At 57.9% G+C, this 9,237-nt stretch overlaps 1 protein-coding gene across 1 annotated transcript; it reads right to left on the reverse strand.

Annotated features, from left to right (window-relative positions):
• Positions 1–142: 142 nt before the first annotated feature.
• EPN3 (epsin 3) lies at positions 143–6,121 on the reverse strand. The gene is made up of 9 exons (XM_004378108.1): positions 5,423–6,121; positions 4,353–4,471; positions 3,617–3,697; positions 3,244–3,372; positions 2,055–2,142; positions 1,333–1,602; positions 1,047–1,157; positions 681–911; positions 143–477 (listed from the first exon to the last, which is right to left on the reverse strand). Exons 1-9 carry the CDS (start codon positions 5,982–5,984, stop codon positions 143–145), a joined length of 1,926 nt encoding a protein of 641 aa, XP_004378165.1. The 5' UTR covers positions 5,985–6,121.
• Between the last annotated feature and the right edge of the window lie 3,116 nt (positions 6,122–9,237).

Genomic DNA, 9,237 nt, shown 5'->3' on the forward strand with positions numbered 1-9,237 from the left:
TGCCGGTCCGCGATCCCCGGGTCGAGCTCCAGGGTTACAGCCCCGCCCCGCCTCATTCCCGAGGGGCGGGGCCCTGCAGCTGCCCGCGGCCGGAGGGTCCTCGTGCGCATGCGCCGGACGACCTGGGGCGGCTGGACGGTGCTCAAAGGAAAGGGTTGGTGTTCGCCAGCGAGGGCGTGTTCAGGGGGCCGGTGGAGCCCGACGTGGGCAGTAGCGGCTGCGGTAGGCTTGCGGGCTGCGGCGGGAAGGCGCCAGCCTGCGGGAAGACGCTGACTGAGGAGGGGAGGGTCAACCCAGCCGGCACACTGCTGAGTGGGAGGGGCAGGGAGGCGCTGTAGGTCATGGAGCCCAGGGGCGCCTCGACGGGCCCGCCGACCGCTAGGCCCAGCGCTGGCGACGCGGTGCGCACCTGGTGCAAGGTTGGCCTGCCCTGCTCGCCCCCGCCGAACGGGTTGGTGGGGGATGGAGCACTGAGACCTGCGGAACGAGAGTGGGTCGGGGGCTTGGAGCAGGCTGGGAGCCAAAGCCCTAAACGGGGAGGGGAGGGGAGGATTGCAAGATCCAGGGGCTTAGAGATGGGGAAGGGGGTAAGATTCTAGGGCAGGGGGCTAGATTCTGAGGGGCAAAGGAGAGCAGGGGCCCCCAGTGTTGAGGCCCAGCAGGGACGAGGAGTGTCCTACCTGTGAGGAAGGGGTTCTGGATCTTTGCAGACTGGGGTGCCTTGACCAACGAGTCAAGCTTGACCAAGGAAGAGGCCGAGGGACCCAGGAAGGACTCAGGAGTCCGGCAAGCTCGGGGCTCCTTGCTAGGCTGGGTCAGCGCTTCCTCCAGCACATCCAGGTCAAAAGCATCCGGCTCCTTCGTACCGTTTTGCTTGGAACTGGGGATGGGTTCTCCAAACAGGTCCAGCTCTGGAACGGCAATGGCAGAGCTCATTGGTGGAGAAAGGGACTGGCCATGGGTGTTTTAAGGAAGAAGGAAGAGGCCAGCTCTGGGTGGGCTCCCACAGTCCCTGGGATTTCAATGTCTCGCTGCTTCCTGCTTACCCACAGGGCTGCTGGGCTTCCCAGAGGGCAGGGCCTGGGCACCCTCTGGCTTCTCCTTGGTCTCTGTGGGTTCTGGGGTTTTGGCAAATAGGTCAAAGTTTGAGGTACCACCTAGAGCTGGCCAAGGAAGAAGAGATAGATGGCAAGAAGTTCAGGCACCATCTGACCCCTATTCAGGGGAGCAGCCCTCTTCTCAACACAGACAGGGTATGCTGGCACCTTGGCACTGGAGGGTGACCCAGAAGTCCCCTAGCCCCTCACCCGCACACCCTGGCCTTCCACTTACCAGGTGTACTGGAAATCTCCATAGGGTCCCCCCAAGGGTCGGCCCCAGTGCTGGCGAGTTTATGGTGGGGGGAGTTCAGTGCCCAGGAGTCTATGGTGGGGGGTCCAGCAGGCAGCACTGGGGTCCGGCCCCAGGGCTCAGAGGAGGAGAGCATGGGGGGCAAGTCCCAGGGCTGGCTTCGGGACAGGACATTTCCCGAGGGGACCGGAGACCAGGGGTCTGTAGAAGGCCCCCAGGAGGAGCCGCTGGGCTCTGTGCTTGGCCTGAGACCTGAAATAGGAATGGCACAGACATGACCCCATGTCCACCCTTACCCCCCTTCAGGGCCCTTCCCAGTTACCCAGCCCAAGCTGGGACCCACTTCACAGATGACATGCTGACTCAGAACCATTCAGCCAGCTAGAGCCTATACTCAGCAAGTTGTCTCAGGTGCCTGGGTGCTCAGTCATGGGCAACTCAGGCCGCCTTCCCAGGAAGGAAAGCCAGGGAGAGGATGGAGGGCAACAAGGGAACATTTGCCGAGCTTCCCCATGAGCTGGGCTCTTCAAGCAGGCTCACCCAGCCGTGACTACTACCCCGTATCACAGAGGAAGCTGAGGCTTAGGGAGGTGAGGGATTAGCCAGTGGCCCTCAGCTATACGGAGGTGGTGCTGACAAGTAGCTGGGAAGGAAGGGGCTCTCTGGGGCCAGCCTGGGAGCTTCTTGCAGCCCTGCATGCCCACCTGGGATGTCCCATGGGTCAGCAGAGCAGTGTATGGAAGGTGGGCCCGGGGTGGGTGCGAAGATGTCGGCCAAGTCCAGGATGGAGGACTGTGGAGGGGAGAGGCAGCATGGCTCAGAAATGGGTGGGGCCCAGAGGGAGGGCGGGCCCTGACCTGTCAGCCTAACTCCAGCTCATTTCCTCCTTTATTCATTCCACAAACACCTATTAATTATCCCTCACCTTTGTACAGTGTTTTCCACTTTATAAACTGTTTCCTCATCCGTTTAGTGCCTGATTTTCACAACAGTCTTGTGAGGTAGGTAGGGCAGGTGTTTGCCCATTTTACAGATGAGTCAACTGATGCCCAGAGAGTGGAACCAATTTGCCTGAAGTCACACATCCAGGGAGAGGCAGAGCTGGGATAGACCCCAGCCCTGCTGACCCCTTCTTCAGCTGTCCTGCTGCTCAGTCCAGCAGAAGGGGGCAGTGAGGGAGAAGACAGATTTTATGACAAGCCTACCTCCCTAGGTCAGTGTCCAGGAGAAATTGGGCCACAGTAAGAAGGGAAACCCTGGTGGCGTAGTGGTTAAGAGCTACAGCTGCTAACCAAAAGGTCAGCAGTTCAAATCCAGCAGGTGCTCCTTGGAAACCCTATTGGGCAGTTCTACTCTGTCCTAAAGGGTCACTATTAGTTGGAATCTGCTTGACGGCAATGGGTTTGGTTTTTGGTTTTGTTAAGCGTGGGTCAGAGAGGGGCAGAGATACCTCAGAGTAGCATGAACAGCTTTGGAGGGTGGCCGTGCTCTCAGCAGCCCCCACTTTTCCCTCCCAGAAAGTATGTATATGAGCCCAAGATGTTTCAGCACTAGGTGCCTGAGCCCACCCCTAATCTTGATCCATAGCATCACGTAATCCTAGAATATCAACTGGAACTGTCCAGTATGCCCACTGTATGGAGGAGGAAACTGAGGCCAAGACAGTGACTTGTTCCAGTCATAAAGTGAGTCTTTGCATTCCACTTTGCCATCAGCCAGTTACCAGCCATGCAGTATGAGACGGGGGACTGCTATACCCCCTTCACTCCCATTCTCATTTAATGAACACTTACATAGTGCTTCCTCTGTACAAAGCACTGTTCTACACTGATGACAAATATTAATTCATCTTCCAGGACCTATCTAGCCCCCACACGCAAGCCCACTCCCTACCTGGCTAGTTTTCAGCTGTTCCCCCTCCTTTCTCTCTTCTCTCTGGGGCTCTTGGTCTTCCCAACGGTGGACCGTGGCCCCTGCGCCATTGGCCTTGGAGGAGTCATCTTCCCGCCAGGACCTCACCTCCTGCAGAAGAGGGGCAAGGAGAGCATGAGCAGCCCAGGCTGAGCTTAAGAGGACCAGAGCATTCGAGGCTGGAGTCAAGAGGGTGCAGGGTGGGAGGCCGCCGAGAGGTTAAGAACAGGTACCCAGAGGAGCAGAAACGACCACCAGGTGAAGCCCACCAGGTGAAGCGAGAGGAGCATGGCTAGGTCCTGGACAGCACCTCCACCAGCACCAGTGCAGGCAGCCCAGGTGGCTCAGCCACTACCTTCTCGTGCTCCTGCTGGCTTAGGCGCAGAGCCAGCTGCAGCTGCAGGTCCTCGTCCCTGTGGGAGGCCGGGGGGACCGGCTGCTAGGGAGGAAGAGAGCGGTGAGCTTGGCCCAGTGTTTCCACCCCTGGGCCAATGGCAGTATTGCCTAGCCCCAGGTAAGGGAGATGGAGAGACAGAAATGCCCAAGTGAGTGGAGGTGGACCATCCACCCCCACAGAGCAGTGTGGGTATGGTGTTCTTCCTGTCTGGATTTGAGATGCAGATTAAAAATCAGAAGGATAGAGCCTTTTCTTCTGGCCCTGCTGTGAGGCCCAGCTGCTTCCGCAAAGGTAATGGCAGAGAAGATATCGGGACTGTCTCTGCCCCCTGCCCCAAAAGAACAAGACCTGGGGCCTTAGGGAGCATCTGATGGGGGCGTGTCAGCATATCCCGGTGTCTTCTAGGAATACATCTGTCAGCACACTCACCCCTTCCCCGCTATCAGGTGGTAGCAGGCCCTCATGACACCATGTTCCCCCAACCCAGTACATGCTCACTGCCCTTTTCAGCCCAGGCTTGGAGGCAGTGAGGTAGTCCCCACCTGCGACAAATCCAGGACACAGGCCCTGTGCTGCCCTTGGGAACAGGACTAGGGCTTTGGGCCCAGAGTAGGGGGGCCTAGGAGTCAAGGCATCTCTTCTTGCCCCGACCCAGCTTCTGTGCATCCTGGGCTGCTCCAGGAGGGGACCTCACCTTCTCGGCCTCCTCGCGGCTCATAGCCAGGGCCAGCTGCAGCTGCAGCTCCTCTTCTCCTGATGTCTGGGGCCGGGCCTGCTCCAGGTCGGAGGTGTAGCGGGGGGATGAGGAGGAGGCTGCAACACAGTAGGGCTCTATGACCACACTGGTACCCACGGGCTCCCACAGCCCCCTCGGGGAGTCCCAACAGCTGCCTGTCAGGAAGCTGAGGCTCACAGGAGGGGAACTGAGGGGGAAAGGGGGAGGCAGTCAAGGGCTCCAATGGGCCAGGCAATGTGCTACGCAACTTCGGTTCCACCCCCAGGGTAAAGATTCTAGTCCCTTGTTTACAGATGTGCAAACAGCTCAGAGGGACATGTGGCCCAGGGTCCTGTAGTAGGGCTTAAACCCGAGTCCCTTTCTGCTTTGGGCCAAGGGGGGTGAGAGGATGGGAGTCCTCAATCAAACAAGGTCATGGCCCTCCAAGCCCTCAGCAAACTGTCAAGGGCATTATGAAAGGGAGGGCCATTCCTGTGTATGCCTCAGACCAGGAAAGCCCCCACCGCTGAAGAAGAGAGGCAAGAACTGCCTGGCAGCTGCCCCCATTTTCAGGAGCAGTGCCCTTGAGTGGGAGGATGGAGGGGAATGCACTGATGGAGCACATAATGTACCATGTGTGTGGCACAAGGCTGAGGATGTTCCAGGGCGATCTCATTTAATTCTCACATCAACCAGTCGAGGTAGGTAAGATGATCCCCAGTTCACAGATGAAAACACTGAGGTACAGAGAGCTGGTTGCCTAGGTCACACAACTTATCAAGAGCAGAATAAGGAGGCTACTTGACTCCAAAGCTGATACTTCTACCACTATGCCACTCCACCAGAGAGCTAACTTATTATTTTAGCAAGCTTGTTGAGCACCTACTATGTGCAGGAAGTTGCGCCTTGCATGTTACGCTCCTCACCTCTCTGAATCCTCTTAACAACTCTCTGAGGTAGGTATTGTTATCTGTGGCTCGGGGTTGCAGGACCAGGATTGGAATTCAGCTGGCCCCCTGTCCCTGGCCACACCCTGGCAGTTCACTCACAGTTGTAGGAGGATGGGGACCCACGGGAGTGGCCGTAGTCATCGCCATGGCGGCGGCTGAAGCCCAGCTGCCCGCTGCCGACACTCATGCCCTCCAGTGCCATGCGCTCCTTGGTCTTTAGGGCGTGGGTGCGCTCCTGCCGCAGGCGCTCCTCATTCTTGAGCAGCGCCATCACCTGCTTGACCTTCTCGCGTACATTGATGCCCTGGTCCTTGCCATCGCGGTCGATGTACTGGAAGTCCTTGAGCGTCTGGATGGTGTAGAGGTTCTCGTGGCACTGGTGGGCCACCCGCTCGGAGCCTGTCTTGAGCAGGTAGTCCAGCAGCGTCAGTGCCTTGTACACATGCCGCCAGTTCTTGCCACTGTCATTGAGCCGCCGCCATATCATGCCCATAACTTCGGAGAAGGCCACCGTGTTAAAGGTCAGGTCAGCAATCTCTGACATAAGTGAGCTGGGTGGGCCCCATGGGTCATTGCTGGTGGCCTCCCGCACCTTGATCTCTGCCTCAGAGTAGTTGTGCACGATGTTCTTTACCTGGCGCCGCAGTGCTGAGGTCGTCATGGCTGGGGATTTGGAGACAGGCGGCCTCCGCCCCAGCCGGAGGTGGAGGGCCAAGGGCCACCGTTGCAAGGTCACGGTCTTGAAGGAGGGGCTGCTGTGCTGTCAGCAAAGCAGTGGTGTCCTTGGGTTCCACATGGATCTGAGGAAGAGAGGGTCTGGGACTCAGGGGCAATGGCCCGCCTTGCTGATCATTCAACCCCTGGCTTAATCAGGCCAGGTAGAGTGTCCCCACTGCCAGGAACAGCCTTCAGCAGGCACTTATGATGCCATTATTATTATCTCCATTCCCAGATAGGGAGAGTGAGGCTCAGAGAAATATCAAATGATCACACACAAGATCATACAGCTGGTAAGTGGGGGGCCGGGATTAATCCCAGCACATGACCCCCAGGAATGCCCACTCGCCTTGCTTCTGCTTGGCTCTTCCTTTTCTGCCAGAATCTGGCTTAAGGCCTATCCTTTCCAGTTTCTCGGTATCACTTTCCTCTCCTCTGACTGTGAATTTTTGTAGTTTAATTCATTCAACACCTATTTCCTGGGGGCCGTCTCTGAGCCAGGCACAGAACACAAGCCCTGACCCACCCATGTCCGGTTGGGAGGGTAACAGACAATCAGAGTGCAGTGTGGGAATGCAGAGGAGCACAGGAATACCTAGCTAGGAAATCAGGGGAGACTCCTTGGAGGAAGTGATGGCTGAGCTGGGATCCGAGGGGAAGGGTGAGGAGAAGTGAACCAGCAAGGCGAGGAAGGGAAGCTCAGGGGGACACTGGGAGGTGGGCCACAAGGCAAGAGACAAAAGAGCACTTGGGGAAGGCCGACTTTCAAAGAGATCTTCTAGCCACCCCCACTGTACAAACGAGAACGCTGAAGGCCAGAGAGGGCCATGACCTGTCCACAGTTGCCCGGTGTGTAGGCGGCAGAGTTGGGGCTGACACCTATATCTCCAGAAGACTAATCCAATACTTATTCTCAGTGTCACCTAGTTTTGTAATTAATTTATCTGGTTGTTTTACTGTCTTTAGTCCCGCCTTCTCAACCAGAATGTAAGTTTCTTGAGAGCAGAGCCAGTCTGGGCACGAGGCAGACCTCTGATGCCCCAGCTGAGGAGAGGGTTAGAGCCAGCCCATCACCCTCCCCACAGCTTCAGGAGGGAGCCATCTCAGAAAGTATACACAGGCCCAAGGCAGAGAGAAGGGACTCCCAAGCCCCACCAGAAACAAAATTGGAATCTCCCTGCCACTGTCATATCTCTAGAGCTAATATGGATGTGCAGGCACACACACACGCTCACACATACTCATACACACACATTCATACACCAACTCACACACACATACATTTACACACCAACTCACAACACACATAGTCTCAACACACTCATACACACACTCATATACACAATCTGCAAAGCCTCTACCTTGACCATAACTCCCCCAGATGCCCAATGAGATGTGTCACTTCTCGGCTCTGCCCTCCATCTTCAGCCTCGCTGTGCCCAGCTGGTCCCCAGGCTGCCAGAAGGCAGGAATCAGGCAGGAGGAGGCTGCCTGCCCCCCACCAAAGCTCTCTAACACCTCCCCCCAGCTCCACTCTCCCTCTTCCCCAGCTGCCAACCTGGTGGCTTAAAGGAACCAGCCCTGGGCTCAGTTCAAAGTGGCCTCGCAGGCCTTGGCAGGTTTCATTGGGGCCCAGGTGCTGGGGAGAGCACCCGCCAAGAGGCTGGGACCCCGAGGGGGATGCGGTGGGTGGAGAATGCCTGGCTGCCGCTGTGCCTACCTTCTGTCTGCTGTCTGTCCTTCCGTCCGTCCAGCTGGTGGCAGGCCTTCTGTGGGGATGCCACGCCACCACTCGTTTAACTCCTGCCCTCCTCCTCAGTAGTGACTCAGACCTGACTTTACCTCCCCACCTGGCGGCCTGGCCGGTGGCACAGTCAAAATGGGAAATAATTGTGCACACAACCCGCCCTAGTACGCACTCCTCTCCCAGGGCTGGCCACAGACCAGCAGAACCAGTCGGGCATCATGACTCCACCAGGGGCCCTACTTGGGCCCCAGTGCACTGGCCCTCCTGCCTGGCCTGGGCTGGGGCTCGGGCCTTAGAAGAAGTGGGCCTCAGGGTGGGCTCAGCAACCCTGCCTGGCCTTTGCTCCCACAAGATGGGCACGGAGGGGCCTTCTTGGCTCACCTCTGCGAGAGCTGGGGGAGATGAGAGCTGGGGGAGACGGAGGTCAGAAACACCCGGGAGGGTGCCTCCCATCTCTTTCCCCAGAAGCTTGAGAGGAGTACAAGGTAGGGAGGAAGAGGGGGCTGGGTGAGAACAGGGAGTATGGAGGGGAGGGAGGTGAAAACGAAGGAACGCGGGAGGGAGCGGCTGGGAGCACTGCCCGCGGTGTTACAGCAAAGGGTTTTATTGAACACAGTACGCCCAGAAATAAAAAGGGGTGAAACAGAAACCCAGCAGCTGATAAGGCAGTGGTGGCGGCTGCGGTGGTGTGGCGGCAGCCCCGGTAGTTGGTATGGAATTACTGCAGTGACCTTGAGCGAGACCTGTCAGGTGGAGGGGAAGGACACTGAGAAGGCAGTGCCTGAGAGGCCAGTTCAGAGATGGAGGCAGAGGGCAAGGCAGGAGGCAGGAGGGTCGGGGCAGAGGAGGGTGGGGTAGGCTGGGGAGGATCCAGGACCAGCAGAGGGTGGGATGGGGTCACAGGGCAGAGGTGAGTCCTGGGGCGCAGAGTATCAGCTCTCCTAAATATAGTGTCCCATGGAGAACTTTGAGGGGCTGCTCCTCTCAGAGCCCACAGGGCTGGGAGACTGGACAAATCCCCTCAAAGTTAGGACTAAGGAAGCAGATGGCATCCCCAAAGTGGGGTCTCAGGGAGATGGAAAGAACCCAGATCTATCCAGCCCAGTGCATGAGTTTGTCCAAGTCTGTGTGTTCCCCCACCAGCCCACACCCCCACCCCCACCGCTAAGGAGGGCTCCAGCCCCTGCACCCCCTTCAGGTCTAGCAAGAGCAGCGGATGGAGTGACGGTGCCCAAACTCACTGGCTTATTGCTGCTGGAGGGAGAGGGGAGTGCGCACTAAGTTTCTATCAAATTCATCAGCCCTGGGGTAGCTGTGTCCTGGGGGCACTGCAGTGGGCTGAGGGCTGCCCTGAGGCCAGAGGTGCGTTGGGGCTGGGGATGAGGAGTCAGCAGAGACATGCAGGAATCTATGCTCCCCACAGGGTGGGGAGAGTCGGCAAAGGCACCAG

The sequence above is a fragment of the Trichechus manatus genome, unplaced genomic scaffold (genome assembly GCF_000243295.1).
Source record: "Trichechus manatus latirostris isolate Lorelei unplaced genomic scaffold, TriManLat1.0 scaffold00054, whole genome shotgun sequence".
NCBI classification, from domain to species: domain Eukaryota; kingdom Metazoa; phylum Chordata; class Mammalia; order Sirenia; family Trichechidae; genus Trichechus; species Trichechus manatus.

Bases quoted from the DNA above. Each gene is read 5' to 3' on its own strand.
- EPN3 (XM_004378108.1), bottom strand. From the start codon at position 5,984: ATGACGACCTCAGCACTGCGGCGCCAGGTAAAGAACATCGTGCACAAC. The intron at 4,472-5,422 runs GTGAGTGAACTG...ACTGTGTTGCAG, and splicing joins GTCCCCATCCTCCTACAACT to CCTCCTCCTCATCCCCCCGC. The intron at 3,373-3,616 runs GTAGTGGCTGAG...CCTCTTCTGCAG, and splicing joins GCCAGCAGGAGCACGAGAAG to GAGGTGAGGTCCTGGCGGGA.